At 47.9% G+C, this 21,474-nt stretch overlaps 1 protein-coding gene across 1 annotated transcript in view; it reads left to right on the forward strand.

Annotated features, from left to right (window-relative positions):
• RHPN1 (rhophilin Rho GTPase binding protein 1) overlaps positions 1–21,474 on the forward strand; it is a 37,539-nt gene that overhangs the window by 7,576 nt on the left and 8,489 nt on the right. Inside the window, exons 2-9 of the mRNA XM_054385467.1 lie at positions 4,786–4,904; positions 12,035–12,164; positions 16,869–16,961; positions 17,358–17,435; positions 18,835–18,959; positions 19,271–19,437; positions 19,976–20,163; positions 20,331–20,487. Coding sequence (XP_054241442.1) covers positions 4,786–4,904; positions 12,035–12,164; positions 16,869–16,961; positions 17,358–17,435; positions 18,835–18,959; positions 19,271–19,437; positions 19,976–20,163; positions 20,331–20,487 — 1,057 coding nt within the window. The remainder of the gene's footprint in view (positions 1–4,785; positions 4,905–12,034; positions 12,165–16,868; positions 16,962–17,357; positions 17,436–18,834; positions 18,960–19,270; positions 19,438–19,975; positions 20,164–20,330; positions 20,488–21,474) is intronic.

Raw genomic sequence — 21,474 nt, forward strand, 5'->3', positions numbered from 1 at the left:
TTGCCATCTTTTTTTGTAGGACCCCTTTAAGTGTCAAAAGGCTGCAAGAAGGTCTTCTTGGAGTCTTCTCCAGACCTTTTTTTTTCTTCCTGAGAAGATACTGATTTAGCAATTTCTGAATGTCCCTAGGTGCATCCCAAAAGCTGGTTGAAATACCACATCTTCCTTCTGACTGTAAAGGGTTGACCTCAACAGCTTGCACGAAGAAGAATTAAGCAAGGAAAATCCCTTTTATAACCTAACAGTGGGGTTTGTGACCCCTCCTTTATGTAAGGCACTCTTAAATCTGTCACCACTTACTTTAGAAGCTCTGTGCTGTAGTTTTCAGTTTCAGCTTGGAATCATAGAATGGTTTGAGTTGGAAGGGAGCTTAAAGGTCATCTAGTTCCTACCACCCTGCCATGTGCAGGGAAGACTCCAAGGATATAGGCACAGGTAAAGTGTGGGGTTCCTTTTAATGTAAGCTTTGGAGGATGCTCTCCTCTAAGAGCATGGAGGAGGTTGGAGTGAGGTAGGGGTTGGTCTCTTCTCCCTGGTGTCAGGTGACAGGACAAGAGGAAATGTCCTCAAGTTACACTGGGGAGGTTTAGATTGGACATTTGGAAAAAAATTCTTCCTTGAAAGAGTGGTCAGGCATGGGAACAGGCTGCCCAAGGAGGTGGTGGAGTCACTGTCCCTGGTGGTGTTCAAGAAACATTTGGACATGGCACTTTGGGTCATGGTTCAATGGCCAGGGTGGTCTTGGACTCCATGATCATTTGCAACTGAAACGATTCTATGATTATTGACTCTCTCTCCCCTATCAACCTCCCAATTTAAATATGGCTCTTTTTTTTTTTTCTTTGTTTCTCATGGTGCTTCCTTTCATGGGTTAGTTCACCACGATCAAGTATCTTATTCTGGAGCTTTTCTCCTCCAGCATTCATGAAATAACATCACTTCTGCAATACTCCATGAGCAACCTGGTTGTTCCATGGTGGCCTTGGCATAATGCTTATGTTGATCCATGCCAGCCAGGGGTGATGCTTTGGGACTGACAGCCAATCCTCTTGAGGTGAGATGTGCTGCAATCCCATGGGTTACTGCAGTTACCCCACTTCAAAGAAGGTGAAGAGGAAAACAAGGTGTGGGGAGATCATATGAGGTTGCCAAGGGCAGCAAGTCTAGAGATCCTGACTCAACATCCTCACAAGGTTTTGGTGTTACATCAGGTGCTCCAATACCTGACTTTCTGGTCCCTTTTTGTTCTTGTCTTAGGAGCCTGGATAGTTGCTAATCTCCATCTCATTAAACCCCATTGACAAGACACCCAATGTTCAGATGGGGAGAAAAAAACTTCACAGCTCTACAGATGACTTGGTGTCTGTTGGTCTTGTCTCAAGCTGGTCATGGGAGAAGTGGGGAGCTTCCAAGTCAATCAGCTAAACCCCTTAATTGCTTTGGCAGGGAAGAAGCTTTGATGTTCACTTTCTTGCAGAGCCATCCTGGTTTCTTCTCCTGGCACTCTACATCTCACCTCTTGTCTTACTTAGAATCACAGAATGCACTAGATTTGAAGGTTGTCTAGTCCAACCCCCCTGCAGTCATCAGAGACATCTTCAACTAAATCAAGTTCCTCAGAGCCCCAAACAACCTTGCCTTGCCTCCAGACAAGACAACACTCATGGACCTTCTCTGTGGTTGTGTCCTTCCATTGTACCTCTCCATGACTGCTCACCTGTGTTTCCTCTGGCCTCCTGCTCATGTGTTTAGGTAGTCTGTTGTTCTCCTCCCCAAAGAGTCTTAAAATCCTCTGTCTCTTTTCAAGCAAAGGTTTCTGGGAAGTGGAGAGGTCTCAAAGTTGATGAAAGCTCCTGAAGGAGGAGCTGAGGGACTTTCCATCTCCAGCAGTTTCTGCTGGGGCAGTTGAGTTTTAGATGGAATTTTATGGCTTTGAAAGCAGAGATGGGGGGATCCTGCTCATTTGCATGTATTTGGATATATTTGCATCATGGGTTGGACTTGTGTGTCTTTGGAGATGACAAGCACACAGCTCTCATCTGGAACCCTGCTGAAGCTTTAATAAGCTCCACTGTCTGTTTGCAGCTCCTTTTCTTCCCTCTTAAGCTTTAATTTCCATCTCTGGGTTAACGTCTCGCTCTATGTGAAGAAACATTTTCAAAGGCACAATGTTTGTAACCATCTTGGTCATTTGCAGGAGCAGCCACTTTCTGGATGAGTTTGGTGTTACTCTCTTTGCTATGAGAACCTTCTGGTGCTCAAATCTGGGTAGTGCCTGTGTGATTGGCTTGAGGTTTTTTCCCAAGGGTTGACTCAGCTCCTTCTTGCAGAGAAAACTCGATCCGATTTTGATCTTCATGGCGTGGGATTGTTAATCCTTTTCCTTTTTCTTCCAATTTCTGGTTTGTTTTTTTGTTGGTTTTTTTTTTTTTTTCCCAGTGGTGTGTGCAAGGTGAGTAGGTTCTCCAAAGAAGACACTTTTGGACAAGCCTTTCCTGTATTTCCTCCTGACCCAGGATTTGTGTAACTGTTGGACTGTTTTCCTTAATGTCCTACTTAGCCACTCTTCCAGAATCACCAATCTCATGTTTCTAGCTTCTTCATTCACTAATTTCAACAAATTCATGGATTACTCTAAGGCACTAATCCTGCAGATTTATGGACCAGATGGAGTCACTCTGATTCCTCAGTCTCAAGTGTACCAATTAGGAGCTCAAGTCTTTCACTTAAATGAAAATGCCAACATTAATCCCAGATCCTGTTCTAAGGGGCCACCACTTAGTGGACTTCAGACACAAGAACTGAATTTTCAGAAGCTGAAATCCATGAAAACACAATAATTTCCATTCCATGCTTGCTAATTGGGTTTCATCCTTTGTTTTGGGCAAGGATTTAGTTTATTCCTTTCCTACTTCCCCAGAAAAGTTTCCACAGAGTAACACTGGGATCTCCAATGTTTTCTGGAGGTTGTTGCCCTGGCATGTTGGATTTGAGACCCTTGAATGGGGTGAGACCAGGTGAAGCCTATGTAGTGATCTACATGGCAGCAATTAACTGAGGAGGTGTTATGAACAGAGTGAGAGTGGGTACTCTGGAAGAGCTCTGTAGACTTTCTCAGGTGGCAAAAATCCCTTTTTGATGTGGGGGTCCCACCAGCAGTAGTAGAGGGAGAGCAGTGGGGAGCAGGTAAGACTGATATGCACACAGCAAATGGAAATTTCTTGAGGGAAGCAAGAGGATGAAATAGTGGCTTTGAGGAATTTTATGGAGTGCTACCATGGATCTGGATATGTTCTTGGAGGGTTCTGCCCAGGCTTGCATTGCTGTATGAAAAGGAGGCTTGGAGATCTCCACTGCCTTAAACTGCTCAGCCTTGTGCCATCTCTTAGAGACTCATTTCATCCATCTGAGCCTCTCCTCACACAATGGAAATCATCTCTGCTTGGGCAGAGCTTTTGTGACCCTGGATTTGGAGACGCTCCTCATGGCAACCTCTCTGCCTGGTGCATCCCATAATATCCTCTTGCCCCCATGAGACAGAGGGATATTGCTGTCTGTTATTTCCTGAAGTCTGAGATAAAATATGTTTCCCTGTCTGCAGAAAGTCTAAGCTGAGGCCAAAGAAGGAGGCAGGGATGGAATTAATTTACTGCTTTGTGCAACTCGTTTCTCCACCCCCATGAACTCTTGCTGCCTGTGCTCCATCCCCTACAGCCAGCAGGAGATGAGACCTGGGGTCACATCTGTTCCTGAGCTCATCTGAAGCCCCCTGGGTCTTGTTTAGTGTCTGATGAATTCATGGAAAGGAGACATTTGGTTCCTGTTCACAGTTGCATTTGAGGGACCTCTTCTGAATAACTTAGAAAATGAATTGCTGAGGCAAGATAGGATCATATAATCATTTGGGTTGGAGGGGACCTTTCAGATCATCATGTGCAATTGTTGATCCAGCACTGCCAGGTCACCTGTCACCACTGAACCATGTCCCTCAACACAGTATTTGAGGTGTCACCTCACTGGTGCTGAGTACAGGGGGATGATCCCTGCCCTGCTCCTGCTGGCCGCAATATTGCTCATACACCCCAGGATGCTGGTGGCCTTCTTGTCCACCTCAGCACTCACTGTCTCATCTTCACTACTGTTAGCCATCAGCCCCATGTCCTTTTCCACAGGGTGGTTTCATTCATCTCCAATAATGGTGTTCGGGGGGTGGTTGTGACCCATATGCAGGACCTGCCACTTGGCTTTGTTGAACTTCATCCTATTGACCTTGGTCCACCAATCCAGCCCATCCAGACCCATCTGTAGAACCTTCCCACCCTCAAGCAGGTCAACACTCATACCATGCTTGGTATCATCTGCAAAATTACTGTGGGTGCCTTGATCCCCCTGTCCAGATCATTTATAAAGACATAAAGAGAACAAGCCCTGGTACTGAGCCCTGGGGAACACCTCTTGTGACTGGCCACCAACTATGTTCAAGTCCATCCATCACCACTCTTTGGACCCAAGTAATCAGCCAGGTTTTTTTACCAGTGAAGCTTTCACTCATCCCAGCCAGGAGAAAGCTGTGGGAAGTGGTGCTGAAGGCTTTGCTCAAGTCCAGGTGGACACATCCACAGCCTTTCCCCTGAGCAGGTCACCTTGTCATAGGAGATCAGGTTACTCAACGTGTGGTATTAGATAGTAAAACTGAATCCAAGGGCAATCCTGGGCTCAGAAAGGGTCTTTAATGATCCCAGACTGGTAGATGTTTTGGTGAGACCTTGTCCCCCTCTCTCTCAGCAGGGCTGTGACCCCTTTGCCCAGACCCAGCGCAGCAAACTGCAGCATCGCAGAGCACGAATTAACCAGCAGATCAACAAGGAGATGAGGATGAGAGCAGGAGCAGAAAACCTCTTCAGGTGAGTCCTGGACTCTGGAGCATCTCTCAGGCCCAGGTCTTAGGCTGGGGGTGGAAATTTGGTTGTGATGGCTCCAAAGCAGCTGATCTTGAAAAATCACAATTGTTATGTGCTGGAAAATGTGGTAGAAAGCAGGATGTGAGCAAATCATAGCATCATTTTGGTTGGAAAAGACCTTTGAGATCATCATGACTAATTGTCAGAGCCAGGTCATCACAAAAGTATGTCCCTCAGCACCACACCTACACTGCTTTTCAATTCCTTCAGGAATGGGGGCTCCACCGCTACCCTGGGCAGCCTATTACAGGCCTTGAAAACACTTTTGGGGAAGAAATTGTTCCTTATGTCCAACCTAAACCTCCCTGGTGGAACATGAGGCCATTTTAACCTGTTCCATGGGAGAAGAGACTGACACCCACCTCACACCAACCTCCTTTCAAGAAACTGTAGAGAGCCAGAAGGTCTCCCCTCAGCCTTCTTTTCTCCATGCTGAGCAACCCAAGTTTCCTCAGTTGCTCCTCACAAGATTTGTGCTCTAGACCCTACCTGGAATAATGGGAATGAATGTTGGATTGGAATTGAGCTTTGACTGCAGAGCTTGTGCCTGATAACCCCAGAAAGTGGGTCAAATCCCACTTTAGTTCTTAAAATCCCAGTCGCAGAGTTTCCACCATAGCAGGATCTGAAAACTCAGGTACATCTTTGCAGATGGGTACAGTCTGGTGGCTTTTCCCCTTGTTGGAAGATGTGTTCATGGGTGATGGAAAGTTGACACCTTTGCTTGGCTTTCAGATTGCAGCTGGTCCAGCACATTGCTGGCATCCCCTGTAGAGTGTTCATGATGCCATCACATGATTTTTGGAACTCTTTTATCTTTATTAACTCCAAGATGAGTTTGTTTTTTTTTTTTTTTTTTTAGATTGTTTGTGTATCTCATATTCCTGTAGGGTATTAGAACACCTGAAAAGAGGTTGGAGAGAGGTCAGGATCAGTCAGTTCCTCCAAGTAACAAGTGGTGGGGACTAGGAAACAGCCTCAAGTTGCTCCAGAGGAGATTTAGGTTGGACATGAGTAAAAATGTCTTCCCTAAAAGGGTTTTCAAGCCCTGGAGCAGGATGTCCAGCACAGTGGTGGAGTGTCCATGCCTGAAGGGATTGAAGAGCTATGTATATGTGGAGATGGTTTAGTGGTGGACTTGGCAGTGTTGAGTTAGCAGGTGGGCTTGATGATCTTAAAGGTCTTTTCCAATCCAAACAATTTGATGTTTCTATGTGCAAGGTGGGCAAGTCTGTCAAAAAAAGAAAATAGCACAATGGCTGCCCTAAATTAGCTTGTCTTTTTATTGTTGTTGTTTTTCCCAATAAAATAAGATTGTCTTTTTGCTTCTGAAGTTGAATGATCACACCTTAGTGGTGTATGATCCGTGAAGAAGGGAGTAAGATAAGTTCTGTTGAACTACAACAAGAAATGGTATTTTACTGGTAGGTGAGGACAGGCTGCCCAGAGAGGTTGTGGAGTCTCCTTCTCTGGAGAGATTCCAAACCCACCTGGATGTCATCCTGAGCGATCTGCTCTGGGTGGTTCTGCTTTAGCAGGGGGGTTGCTCTGTATGATCGTCAGAGCTCCCTTCATACCCTCACTGTTCTGTGATTCCATGGCACGGGGCTTCCCCTGGGAGGTGAGCTTACAGGCCCCACGCCCCACTGCTTCAACCAAGCTGCTGTGCCTCATCTCATTAAAGGACAAGGCCGTGAAATCCTGACAGGGAGCTCCACATGACTCCCTTTTCTTATGAAAACACAGAGGACAATGTGCTGGCTCAGCAGGAAGGTGCCTGGCCGTGGGGTTGGTGCAAACAGCCGGAATTAGAGCCCTGTGCAGGGGAGTGAGCAAAAATGTGATGCAAATCACAACTTAATTACTGGGAAATGCCCTGATGAGGCTCTTTTTTTTTTTTTTTTTTTTCTTTCTGCTGGATCAGCAAATTGGATGTCCTTTGGTAGAAGCTGATTTTCCTCCCTTTCACAAGTCCACTTTGCAGCTAACAGTGGGTTTCTAGGCACTGTGGTACTTACAGCTTATGGAACATGGGGAAATCTGGGAGGAAATGGGAGAATCAAGCAGAAACCTGAAAGAAAAGGATGAGGAAGGTGAGATGAGTGGACAGTGAGGTGGACAGAGGACTGGCTGAAAGACAGCTCATAGGGTTGTGAGCAGCAAGGCAGAATCCAGTTGGAGGCCTGTAGCTTACAGGGGTTAGTACTGGGTCCAGTCTTCTTCAGCATCTTCATTAATGACCTGGATGAAGGGATGCAGTGGACCCTCAGCCAGTTTGCTGATGACAGAAAACAGGGAGGAGTGGCTGACACCCCATCAGGCTGTGCTGTCATCCAGCAAGGACTGGGCAGGGTGGAGAGTGGGGGCATAGGTGAACCTCACAAAGTTCAGTAAAAGCAAGTGTGGAGTTCTGCATCTGAGGAGGAATAACCCCCTGTACTGGTAGAGGTGAGGGGGTCACCTGCTGGAAAACAGCTCTGTGAAGAAGGATGTGGGAGTGCTGGTGGACAAGTTCTTTGTGAGCCAGCAGCGTGACTTTGTGGTCAAGGCCAATGGTGTCCTGGGGTGCATGAAGAGGACTGTGAGAAGGGGGTGGAGGGAGGTTCTTTGCCCCTTCTATTCTGCTCTAGTGAGGCCACAGTTAAAGTCCTGGGTTCAGTTTGGGGTTCCCAGAGAGACAAGGAACTACTGGAGAGAGTCCAGTGGAGACTGTGAAGATGCTGGGGTACACAGGGCACCTCTGTGAGAAGGAAAGGCTGAGAGCCCTGGGGCTGTTTAGCCTGGAGAAGAGCAGCCTGAGAGGGGATCTGCTCAGTGCTGAGCAAGAGCTAAAGAGTGGGGGAAGAGGATGGGGTCAGACTCTTGTCAGTGGTGCCCAGTGACAGGACAAGGGGCAGTGGGCACAAACTGGAACCCAGGTGGTTCCATCTGAGCAGGAGGAAAACTTGGCTATGAAGATTCTGGGCCCTGGAGCAGTCTGACCAGAGACGTTGTGGAGTCTCCTTCTCTGGATAGATTTAAATCCTGCATCTACACTGTTTTGGACAACCTACTGTGGGTGACCCTGGTTTGGCTGGGATTTGGACTAGATGATGCCCAGAAGTCCCTTCCAACCACCTCTATTCTGTTGTTCTGGGATGGTGTGGTTTATGTTCTAAGTAAAGGTTATTGCTTAAAAAAAATAACAGAATCACCATGGCTGGAAAAGACCATGTTGCTCCTGAATTGTTTTTTATTTTTTTGGCTAGCATCCTTCAGGGCCCTCACCCTGACCTGGCTCAGAACAGTAGAAGGAGCTCTATTGTTTTTCTTTTAAGATGCCATCCTTTGGTGTCTCCTCCTCTAGCGCTGTTTTTTTTTTTTGGGGGGGGGGATTTCCCAAGACCAACGAATTTTATTTAAAAAATAAAAGAAGGAAAATCTACAGTAGGCTCAAAGACCTTTGCAGTGACTTCCATTTTAAACATGCTTCAGCACTTGACTAGATATAGGGAAGAAATTTTTCACATTGAACATGGTGAGACACTGGCCCACCTTGCCCAGAGAGGAGGTAGATGCCCCATCCCTGGAAATATTCCAAGTCAGATTGTACAGGAGTTTGATCAGCCTGGTTGAATGAAAGGCCTGTGGTGGGGAGGCTGGAACTAGATGATCTTTAAGGTTCCTTCCAACCCAAACCATTCTGTGATTCTATGATCAGCAAGTCCAAGCATATTTTGCTTGTAGAAGCTTCTTTGCACCTCTCTAAATCCAAACAGAGAAGCTGTGGATTGCCCTGCTTGGAGCTGAGTTTGCAGCTGAACAATGATTTAAAAAAAAAAAAAAAAATCTCTTGAGCTGTTCTGTTCAGCCATATCAGTTTCCTTTCCTGGAGAGGTTGCCATGAATGGTGTGTTGGAGGGGGAAAGAAGAAAAAGCAGGTGGTATTTGCTCAGTGGTGTCAAGAGGGTTTGTTTGGTGAGTCAATAAAGGGGCAGAGGCAGCGGAAACCTTTTCCTTTCTTGTTCAAATAACTGGGGCTGGGAGAAGCAAAGGGGGTGATAAAGGTTTCACCAATCAACCAGCTTCTTAAAAAGAAATAAAGAAATAAAAATCAGAATCTTTGTTAGCTGTTAGCTAAGCAAACAACTGATAACTTCACCAAGGAGGCTGATGGAGACACGTAGGCTCTGCATGCTCATACAGAGATCAGCGCTCAGCCTGGACATGGAAGTGCTTCAGTGCATGTTTGCTCATGGAAATGATTAATTATCCCCCTAAATTACACCTCTGAGAGATACCATGCTCTTAATTGCTGCATATTAGAAACAATTTCTTTTCCCAAATGTTTGTCAAATCCTGGAATGGGCTGCCCAGGGCAGTGGTGGAGTCCCTATCCCTGGAAGGATCTCAAAGCCATGTACATGTGGTGCTGAGGGACATGGTTTGGTGGTGACCTGGCAGTGCTGGGTTAATGACTGGACTTGATGATCTTCAAATTCTCTTCCAACTTTAATGATTCTATGTGGCACTTGCACAGTGCAAAATGAAGTGCCCCCAAGTGACACTGGGCTCTCAAACCTTAACTGGTGACAAGTCCTGGAGAAACTTTCACGTGCATGTGAAATCTCCTCACAGAGCAAAATGAGGTTTGGAGAGTGATACAAGGCCAGTTTGGATGGGACTTGGAGCAGCCTGGTCTAGTGGAAAGTGTTCCTGCCTGTGACAGGGGGGGTGGAGGTTGATGAGCTTGCAGACCCCTCCAAGCCAAACCATTCTGTGATTCTAATTCACACTGGAAAAAAATTATAGTGACAGCACTTGATCACCTGTGTCCTGGAGACGTTGAGATGCGTGGAGGACTAAACCAGTGACTAAATACTGGTTGGTATGGAAAAAGGATGAGTGCTGTGCTGATACTGTCTGGGGGACTGCAGAAATCATTGAATGGCTTGGGTTGGAAGGGACCTTTAAAGGTTGTGTAGTCCAACCCCCCTGCAGTAAGCAGGGACAAATAAAGCATGTTGCTCACACTCCTGTCCAACCTGACTTTGAATGTTTCCAGGGATGGGGCATGTACCTCCTCTCTGCCAGCTTGGGCTAGTGTCTCACCCTGCTCAGTGTGAAAATTTCTTCCCTATACCTAGTCCAGTGCTGAAGCACATTTAAATGGAAGTGACTGCAGAGATCCTTTGGATGTACTGTTGGTTTTCCTTTGTTTAAAATAAAAGTCATTGATCTTGGGAAATTCGAACAAAGGGGAGTTAGGAGACACCAGAGCACCAGCAAAACTTCTATTGCCCTGAGCCAGGGCAGGGTGAGGTCTCTGAAGGATGCTAGCTAAAAAGAAACAAGCAAAAAAACCCCAAACCAACATGGTCTGGAAAAGCTGGAGGAAAAGAGCTGCCTGGCTGAGCAGAGCTCAGGCACATGTTGTTCTTCCTGGATCCTGTGTGATTTAGCAGGAGCAGCCAGAGCCCCTTTCAGCCTGTGACTGCACGTTGTCAGCTCTGGGTTATCTCTCCCTGCTTTCCTTCAGAGCAGATAAGAAGGTTATAATCAGCCTGGGAGCTTGTCTTGCTGCGAGCAGGCAGCTGAAATCAATCCCTGGTGTTTACATCTCCTGACCTGCAAGTGGGGAAGGGAGAGCAGGGTTTGGCTCTGCTAATGGGTGAGCACAACAAAGCCTCTTCTCTCCCAGAAAGGTTTTTCCACACAAAAGTAACGACTTCTGCCTCAAACCCAACCAAAAAGGATTTTAATTCGATGTGGATGAGCACCTTCATGGAATCACAGAATGGTTTGGGTTGGAAGGGGCCTTAAAGATCATCTAGTTCCAACCTCCTGCCGGGGGAAGGGATGCTTTATACTAGACCAGGGAGGTCAAGGCTTTATTCAGCTTGGCCTTGAACACCTCCAGGGAGGGGACACACAGAACCTCCCTGGGCAGATGGTTCCAGTGTCTCACCACTCTCACTGTAAAGAATTTATTCCTAATATCCAGTCCACATCTCCCCTCTTCCAGCTTCAATCTATTTCCCTCTCATCCTGTCACAACCAGCTCTTGTAAAATTTCCCTTCCCATCTCTCCTGTAGCCCCCTTCAGGTAGTGGGCCACTAGAAGGTCTTCCCAAAGCGTCCTCTAGGCTGACCAGCTCCAACTCAACAACCTTGAGCCAAATGTGAAACTGTGCTGGAGGTCAGAGCATGAATGAGCAAGGGGAAGGTTACTCTAGGGCAGAAGTAGCAGCTTCATCTTGGCAAGGTGCATCTCAGTCATGAGTTTTGCCTGGCCTCTGTGGCACAGAGGTCTGCATGCTTTAGGCTTCCTTAGTCCTGAAAGGCTGAGAGAGTTGGGGTTGTTCAGCCTGGAGAGGAGAAGTTTCCAGGGAGACCTTGTGGCCTTTCAGGACTTAAAGGGGCCAAGAGGAAAGCTGGGGACAGAATTTTTAGCAGGGCCTGTCATGACAGGAGAAGGGGTGATGGTTTGAAACTAAAAGAGGGAGAGTCCGACTGGAGAGAAGGAGAACATTTTTTGCACCAAGGGTGGTGAGACACTTGCCAAAGTTGCCCAGAGAGGTGGTGGAAGCTCCATCCCTGGAACCATTCCAGGTCAGGCTGTTTGGGGCTCTGCTGTAGTTGAAGATCATGGAATCACAGAATTGTTTTGGTTGAAAGAGACCTCTGAGATCATGGTGTCTAATCATCAGCCTGACACCACCACTAAGCCATGTCCTGAAAGTGCCATGTCCGCACGTTTCTTGAGCACCTCCAGGCATGCTGACTCCACCTCCTGGGGCAGCCTGTTCTAAAGCTTGACCATTCTTACAGTAAAGAAATGTTTCCTACAGATGTCCATGCTCATTGCAGGGGGGTTGGACTAGATGACCTTTAAAGGTCCCTTCCAACTCAAAACATTTCTGTGAGATCATGTGGAGAGCAGGAGGCAGGGTTCTGCAAGGAGATGTAGATGTATGCATGAGGTATTGCACCACTGTGTAACTTAATCTGTATTTACTACTGCAGCCAAGTGTTGATAATTAAAGACAAAGATGAAATGAGGAAGGTTTGATCCACGTGATGCTGTCTTGCAGGGCCACCAGTAACCACAAAGTCAAAGAGACAGTGGCCTTGGAGCTCAGCTATGTAAACTCCAACCTGCAGCTGCTGAAGGAGGAGCTAGAGGAGCTGAACAGCAGTGTGGATGTCTACCAGAATGACAGGTACACTGGGGAGGAGCTGCAAGGTGGGAAGAGCAGCTGTGCACATAGGATTTTATTTTTCTTATTGTTTAATTTTTTCTTTTTCTGGGAGCAATGAAGCCTCTCACCTTGCATATGTTGCTCTGCCTCCCTGCTCTGCCCAGGGTTTAGCCCTCTGACAGGGACCATGAGGTGGTGGCTGGAGAATAGAAGGGGGACTTGGCATGGGTCAGATTTGCTGAAAACAGTTTTTCAACCTGAGAAGATTAATGTTTTGTTTCTAGAGCTGCAAGGTGATGCTAAAGGGCTGCAAAGATGCTGAGGGGGCTGGAGCATCTCTGTGGGGAGAAAAAACTGAGAGACCTGGGGCTGTTTAGCCTGGAGAAGAGCAGCCTTAGAGAGGATCTTTTCAATGCTCAGCAAGACCTAAAGGGTAGGGACAAGAGGCTGGGGCCAGACTCTTGTCAGGGGTACCCAGTGACAGGACAAGGAGCAATGAGCACAAACTGCAGCCCAGGAGTTCTGCCTAAACACAAGGAAGAAATTTATTCCTGTGAGGATGCTGGAGCCCTGGAGCTGGCTCCAGGGGTTATAGAGAGGTTATAGAGTCTCTCTGAAGAGATTCCAAACCCACCTGGTCATTGTGATCCTGGCCAACCTGCTGTTTGTGGCTCTGGTGGATTGGATGATCTTCAGAGTTCCCTTCCAACCCCCACACCATGCTGTGGTTCTGTGAAGAAGAATAAACTCAACAGCCTTTCCTAGGAGATTCTGAGATGTTTTAAGGAAGGGATTGTGCATCCTCTATGCACTGATATCCTAAAGCAGGAGGAACAGGTCAGAAACAGCCATCTTCACCCCTTTTCCTGATTATGCCACCAGAACATGAGTGTTTACCAGGAGGTCAAACAGGATATTTAGTAGAAGAAATTAAAAGCATGCCTGTTCAGGTGATTGACTTCCTGTTCTGGTTGCTCCCAGAGCAGATACTCTGCAATTTCTTTTCTGATCAAGAGTATTATCAGGGGTATATGCTGAAGATGAGCCAGCAGTGTGCTCAAGTGTCCAAGAAGGCTAACAGCATCCTGGTCTGGATTGGGAATAGTGTGGCCAGCAGGAGCAGGGCAGGGATTGTCCCCCTGGAATGGGCACTGGTGAGGCCACACCTCAAATCCTGAGTTCACTTTTGGGCCCTTCACTCTAAGAAGGACATTGAGGTGCTAGAGCAGGTCCAGAGAAGGGCAACGAAGCTGGTGAAGGGTCTTGGGAGGAAAGGCTGAGGGAACTGGGCTTGTTTAGTCTGGAGAAGAGGAGGCTGAGGGGGAGACCTTCTGGCTTTCTACAACTCCCAGAAAGGAGATTTGAGCCAAGTGGGGGGTTGGTCTCTTCTTCCTAGTATGAGGTGATAGAATGAGAGGAAATGGCCTGAGATCAGGTGATAGAATGGGAGGAAATGGCCTGAAATTGTGCCAGGGATGGATTAGTTTTTAGGAAAAATTTCTGTACTGAAAAAGCGATTAGGCATTGGAACAGGCTGCTCAGGGAGGTGACACGTGGACATGTGTGGAAACATGTGGACATGGCACTTGGGGACATGGTTTAGTGGCCATGGTGGTGTTGACAGTTGGACTTGATGATCTAAGAGGTCTTTTCCTACAGAAGCAATTCTATGATTAGATTTTTTTTTTTCTCTTTTTGAGGTTAGACCTTTCATTAATTGAGATGCTCTGTTGCTCTGAAATGCTTACCTGACACCCTGGCCTTGAGTCACCAGAGAAGTAATCCCCAGCCACAACTCAATGTGGCGTGGCAGCAGCATGGTGTTGGGTGAGAAAAAGAGAATTCCCCAAGGCAGAACAGCGCAGGGATGCTGTAGCTTTGTGGGAGCCTCCCCTTCCCCTGCTGCTTCCCCTGCCCCTTGATGGTCCTCTGGGGAGGGTTACTATGCTGCTGGGGCCAGAGAGAGGTACAAAGAGCAGGAGAGCAGCAGTGTCTCTGTCCTGCAGAGTGCTGCAGTGATATTGAGCACAGGACCAGGATGATCCTGTTCCTAGATTGTGTTAGATTTGCTGGGGGCTCCTATGGGAACAAAGCCAAGAGAGCCCATCTCTCTACCACCCTTGGGTGTTGCTGCACCTGGAAGGTCTATTGCACTTCCTGAGTGTAATTCTGGATGTTGGTTCTTCTCTGCATTCTCCCAAAGTTCTTCCCCATCAGGGATGATCAGCTTTTCCATCCCACTGTGTTTGCCCTGGTTTTAAATCAGAACACCAGCAACAGCAACCCCAAAACCTTGCCCAGGCCAAACAAAAGTCCCTTTGTGTGCTCCAGGCATTGGATTCATGTGGAAATCTTGTTAGGCAATGAGCAATAATTGATTTTTCTGCACTAATTATAGCTCTTGAAGCTGTTTATTCAGTATGAAGAGATGAAAATGTGGGTGCCACCTCCCTGCCCCACTCCCCAGGTTCTTTTCTTTGCCTCTTTTCCTCCCTGGCATAAGGAGTGATGTCCTAAGGAGTTATCAGTGGGTTCTGGAGGTAATGAGAGGGTGTGCAAACTCAGGTTTGTAAGGCCTTGATCCTGCTTGGCCCACCCTACACCACTGCACTGTCTGCTAAGCTTCTCTTTAAACTAGTTCCCTGGGTGACCAAGTGTCTGAGGATGTGGCAACATGGCTCAGTGTCAGGACTGGGGACCTCCCCAGGGGATAAATGGGAATCAGGAAAAGAATTTGTGGAGCTGACATGAGCTGCAGATAGCACAGTGAGTTTCCATGCTCCATCTTTGTATGCAAGAGTTGGGTCATAGATTGTTTTGGGTTGGAAAGAACCTTTAAAGGTCCTCTAGTCCAACCATGCTGCACTGAGCAGGGTCATGTTCAACTAGAGCTGTTTTCTCAGGTCTCTGGTGTTTGCACATCTCTGTCCCCAGCAGCATGACAATGCTCTCTCAATGAGGACCATGTGCTGGGAAAAGTGTGTAGATGGACACAGTGTTACAGAATAGTAGGGTTTGGAAGGGACCTCTGGAGATATCTAGTCCAACCCCTGTGCTAAAGCAGCTTCACCTAGTTGCAATGGATTGTATGTGGGTGAGTTCTGGAAGTCTCCAGAGAAGAATAACAGAACAGTTTGGGTTGGAAGGCACCTCTGGAGAGCACCTAGTCCAACTCCTCTGCAGTCAGAAACGAGTGGCCATAGTATTTTGGGACATGGTTTAATGGCCATGGTGGTCTTAGATTGAGGGTTGAACTCAGTGATCTTAGAGGTCTCTTCTGAACAAAATAATTCTATGATCTTCAACTAGATCAGGTGGCTCACAGCCCCATCCAGACTGTTCCATCCATGGATGGGACATCTACAATCTCTGTGGGCAACCTGTGTAAGTGTCTCACCACCTTTTCTTCCTTCTAGTTTAAATCTCCCTTCTTTTGTTTGAAAACTACATGATGGGATGATGAGTCCACCCTAGGAGTGCTTTGGGCTGTAGTTTTCTGCTTGCTTCAGGCTCTGCTCCTCATATAGACCAGCAGAACATCCCAATAGCTGCTAAATGGTCTCTTCCTGGCTGTCATCCTGCAGCTCCTCTTCCTTGGTGCTGCACAACTGCCCTGTTTTAATGTGGAAACACAAGCATCTCCACAGCTGGGTGTTCCCAGACTTGTCATAGTCATCTTCATGGGTTTATGGTGATAAGAGCTATTCTTAGACAACTGCTTTTAGTTGAGGTAGCAGATTTCAATATCAGACACAAGGCTGCAGCTCCACCAAGTCCTTATCAGCACCAAGCACAGATTAGCAGGTAGGAGTGGGGTGAATCCATGACCTCTGCTTACCTCACACCCAGTTCCCAAGGGCTGGGAATTAAAGCAGCTTCATTACTGGAGCTTCTTTTATTGCTGTGGGAATTGTTAATGGCCATGGTGGTCTTAGGCTGATGGTTGGACATGATGATTTTGGAGGTCTTTTCCAACTGTAATGATTCTATGGAGAGAAAAGAAGGTGGAGGAATATAGGTGATGGTTTCAGGTTATTTTTTTTTTCAGGTTATTCTCTATCCACCTCTCCTCTCAGGCTGCTGTTCCTGGCATTACATTGGGAAGAACTTCCTTCTGCTGTCCAAAGTCCTCTTCTAGTTCTGTATGTTCATGGCAGCAGCAGAAGCCCAGGAAAAAGAGCTGCTTCATCTTAGTCCCAGACACACAAGTTCTCTCCAAGGCTTTTAAACCAATCACTAAATAAGTTGCTGTCTTAGAATCACAGATTTGTTTAGGTTGGAAAAGAATCTTCTGATCATGGAGTCCAACCATCAACCCAGCATTGTCTAGTCACCACTAAACTGTATTCCTCAGAACCACATCTACACACCTTTGAAATTCCTTCAGGGACTGGGACTCCACCACTTCCCTGGGCAACTTGGGGCAGACCCTGTAACCCTTTTCATGAAGAAATTGTTCCTTATGCCCAGCCTAAACCTCCCCTGGTGCAAGTTGAGGCCATTTCCTCTTGTCCTATCACTTGTAGCTTGGAAGAAGAGACCAACCCTCACCTCACTCTAGCTTCCTTTCAGGGAGTTGTAGAGAGCCAGAAGGTCTCTCTTCAGCCTCCTTTTCTCCAGGCTGAACCACCTCAGTTCCCACAGCTGCTCCTCACCAGACTTGTTCTCCCGACCCTTCACCATCTTCATTGCCCATCTTTGGACACCTTCTATTACCTCAATGTCCTTCTTGTCTTCTTCCAGTGAGTCCATCAGTGTCCCCATGATCCCTTTGGGCCTTAAGGAGACAAAGGAGCTGGATTTGCTGGCACCACTGAAGGTGAGCACTGGGGTTTTGCATTCTTGATGTGATACAAGATGAGGGAGAAGAGTGGCCAGCACTTGGAGGGATGATTTAGCACATGGATACTGTTGGGTGCTGTAGAGCAGACACTGCAACAGCTGCAAAACATTTTTCATTTTGGAGCAGCTGCAATAAAAAGTAAATTTATGGGGTTAGCTGGACTAGAAACGTGGGAAAGTGGGAGATGAGGGTCTGAACATGCTGAAGAGCAAGAGCTGGGCAGGGGAGGGGATAGTTTTCCCTGGTGCAGCCTTCCTTGTTAGGAGAGCTGGCAAGCTGCCTATATGGAATCACCCAAAGTCACCCTTTAAATCACGAAAATCCATTTTGAAGGTGAGTCAGATTTTTCTTTCTTCTTATTTCCCCATCCAGGATTTCATCAGTGAACACTATGGAGAGGAGGGCATCTTGTTTGAAAAGGAAATCAAAGAGTTCATGGAGCTGCGGCAGGTTGGTGCCTCTTGAGTTGCAGAGTCTTGCTTTGACCTGTCTGAAGGTGCCACCTTTTGCTCTGCAGGTCTCCTCATCCTAACTGCACCTTTATCCTTGTGTCTTGGGGTGCAGGATTCCCTCTCTAGAGCACCACAGCTTTGGTTCGTAGGTCACTAAATATTAGAAACCATTCAGGAACTGTGGGTTTTGTTTTGTTTGTTTGTTTGTTTGTTTTTACCCTGACCTGTTATGCCCTGCTGATCTAGGACTGAAAAGCAATAAAAGTTCTTGTGCAATCCATGACTGGTTTATGAAAATTAGTTTACCCCCAGCAAGGCTGAACAACTGCTCTCTCTCCAGCCTGGAGAAGAGGAAATCCAAAGTAATCCTGTAAAGGTGAATTTTCTCCTCACCTACAAAGCCTCTCGTCTAATTTCAAGTTGCCATGAAGCTTTGATCTGGGAGAGAAGAAAGAAAAAGCCTTGTTGAAGCTCTTGTGAAGAGCTTCATCCTGCTCTTCAGGCAGAAGAGAATCCTTTCAAAGCCAGAGGATGAGAAAAGCCCCATGGATAAAATTAGGTGTTAGGAGAGCTCTAAACTTCCTCCCTGCCTCAGGTCAAAAGCTGAAGAAGCAAAAAATCCAGTTTCTTCTGCAGCATTTATTTCAGCAGCCTGTCCATGAGTTTCTCCCTTAATATAATAATCTCAGTTTGGTTTAGGTGAGCATTGCCTCCAGCACTGGTTTCCAGGCTACTGGCTTTGGATTTAGGTGCCCTAGCACAAATTTGGTGCCTCCTCAACATCCCCACAGCTGAACCTGTTCTGGGGGGCTGCTACTGCTCAGCATCTTGACCTCTATCCTGTAGTATCTGGTCCTGTTGGTCAGGTGGAATTTCTCTGCCCTGGGCTGGATAGTGCATGCAGCTCCATTAATCCAACATTTCCTTCCTTACAAGAGGAAACAGCCTCAAGTTGCACCAGAGGAGGCTTATGTTGGACAACACTGGAACAGGCTGCCCAGAGATGTGGATGAGGCCCCATCCCTGGAGACATTCAAGGTCAAACTTGATGGGGCCCTGAACAACCTGATCTAGTTGATGTCCCTGCTCACTGCAGGGAGGTTGGACAAGATGGCCTTTGAGGATCCCTTCCAACCCAATGCATTCTGTAATTAGGAGCAATTTTTTTTCTCTTAAATAGTTGTCAAATCCTGGCCCAGGCTGCCCAGGTGGAGTCCCCATCCCTGGGAGTGTTCAAAAGCCATGTAGATGTGGTGCTGAGGGACATGACTTAGTGGTGACCTGGCAGTGCTGGGTTAGTGCTTGGACTTGATGATCTTAAAGATCTTTTCCAACCAAAACAATTCCACGATGCTGTGATTGTTCTCACCTAAGTGTCTCCCCTCCTGTCCCCACAGGCGATGCGCACCCCGAGCCGCAATGAAGCCGGGCTGGAGCTCCTGATGGAGTATTACAACCAGCTCTACTTCCTTGACAGCCGCTTCTTCCCTCCTAACAAAAGCCTGGGTGTCTTCTTTCACTGGTTGGTGCAGCTTTCCTCATCCCACCTGGGGCATCACGAGTCGGGAGGGAGCTGGGGTCAAGCCTCCATGATGGCATCGCTGCTTCAGCAGCGGATCTGGGTCTGGTGGACACGAGGAGCTGGGTCTACTCTTGCTCTGGGTGGGTTAATTAGGGGTGGCAGGGAAACCCACAAGTTCTGAAGGAACGAGATGTGATGGGAACAGCATCTGCAAGCCCCCAACAAGCACTGAAGGCCCTCCAAGCTCCTCCTGCATCCATGGGTAAGGACATGGATGGGAATGGGCAATGACTGACTTTTCTCTTCCCCAGGTATGACTCCCTGACAGGGGTCCCATCCCACCAGCGAGCTCTGGCTTTTGAGAAGGGCAGTGTCCTCTTCAACATTGGAGCCCTGCACACCCAGATCGGAGCGCGGCAGGACCGTGCCTCCCTGCCCGGCCTCAACCAGGCCATCGATGCCTTTCAGAAGGCAGCTGGTACGTGGGTTCTTCCCTCCTCCAGCTCCCCAGGAGCATACAGGAAGCATTTCCATGGGGTGGGAATAATCCTCATGAGTGCAAGAAGGGGAAGGGAGCAAGTTGTGCAAAGAGGGATGGAGACAGGGCATCTCCAAGGGTCCATGAACCAAGTGCAAGCTGGCACCATGCTTGCTTCTATGGCTTATGAGGAGGAGCTGGAATGACCCAACAGCCACCCACTTCTTGCCATGCAGAAGCAGGGATGTCCAAGGTGGAGAGAGGAGAAATGACAATCCATCTGTTTGCAGCTGAGGGCAAAAATGGAATCCTGGGATTGTTATCACCCAGGGCTTTGGAGAAGAAAGTTGTGGGCTTTAGATAGCAAGGGAGGGACCCTCAACCTTTTTACCCACCATTTATGGTGAGATGTTTGATTTGCGAGCTGGTTTGGTGCTCTTTGCTTCCTGCACTGCTGATGGGGAGACCTTCATGGTCTGAAAGTCTGACCCACTTGCTGACAAGCCCAGTGGCTACCTGAAGCTTCTTCCTTATGCAGGTGCCTTTAACTACTTGAAGGAAAACTTCTCCAACGCTCCCAGTCTGGATATGAGCTCTGCTTCCTTGAACATGCTGGTGCGACTGATGGTCGCCCAGGTCCAGGAGTGCGTCTTTGAGAAGATGACCTTGCTACGTGCCCAACACGACTTCCTTTCCAGGCTGCAGCTTGCCCAGGAGGCAGCAAGGGTGAGCACCTGAAAGAGGGGAGGACTTGGTGGGGCTGTCATATTGGAGAGGATCCTTTCATGATTGGTAGAACTCCCAGGAGAGGGCAACCTTCTGGCACTGCCTCCCGATGGATGTCCTACATCTCAAGCCATGGTTTAGCAGCTTGTCTCTTGATCTCCCAACAGGTGGAAGATGTCTACTCGCTGGTACACCAGACCATGACCCAACCCCACGTGAAGGATTATGTTCCCTTCTCTTGGACCACCATGGTCCACGTCAAGTCGGAGCATTTCAAAGCCCTCTCCCACTACTTCGCTGCCGTTGCTCTCTGTGACTGCCCCGGTGAGTGCTGGCTCCTTGTGGTAGCCTCATGTTTGGGAGGGAATGCAGGAGAAGATGTGAAGGGACATACCCAAAGGGTAGACAGACAGAAAACCTGAAGTTCTGGGGGTGTTCTGAGCTGTTGATGTTATTTCTTGACTCAGTGATTCATGCACAGGGCAGATTTTCCCCATATTTCTGGTTTGCAAAGTCCTTCCAAGAAGGTGAGTGCCCTGTCCCTGGAAACATTCCAGGTCAGGTTGGACAGCACTCTGAGCAACCTGATCCAGTTGAACATGTCCCTGCTCACTGCAGGAAGTTGGACTAGATGGCCTTTGAAGGTGCTTTCCAACCCAAACCATTTGAAGATTCTGTGATCCTATGTGTCAGCTCCCTACCACACATGTACCAGTGTCCTCATCTGGGCATCCTCCAAGGCACCAGGTCCATGTGGTGGACCCAAACCCCATAATCTCCCTGGAGAAACTGGTCAAGGCTACTCAAATTTAATTACCATCCTCATGGTCATCTCCCATCCCAGACTGGTGAGGAGGTGGTAGCAGGGTACACGTGGCTGTGCCAGAGCCAAGCTGACGTGGCTCTGTGGAGCCAGCTGGAGCGTGGATGTAGGGTGAGACCCAGGATCTCCATCTGCATCATCACCAACACCCTTGCAAGTGATTTTGGGTCAAGCAGAGGGTCTGGAGGCGGGCAGCTGATAAACGCTTTGACCTGTGGTGCTGACCCATCACATGGTGGGGTGGCTGAGAAGAAGCTGGGAAGCTTCTTGGGGGGGTGGTTGCCAAGAGCAGCGCTGTGCTGGTGGTGGCTGCCAGACTGTCCTAGTATCCGCCCCCGTGCTGGAGCTTGCCAAAAATCTTGCTGCTGGGCTTGTGCCTCGTGAGTGTTGCAGAAGCAGGATTGAGCAAGGAAAGCTGCTGGGGTAGAGACAGGAGACAGTGGGGTGCCATGGGGCTGGAGCTGCTTGAAGACAGGTATGGAAGAGGA

This window comes from Indicator indicator, chromosome 12 (genome assembly GCF_027791375.1).
Source record: "Indicator indicator isolate 239-I01 chromosome 12, UM_Iind_1.1, whole genome shotgun sequence".
Classification (NCBI taxonomy): domain Eukaryota; kingdom Metazoa; phylum Chordata; class Aves; order Piciformes; family Indicatoridae; genus Indicator; species Indicator indicator.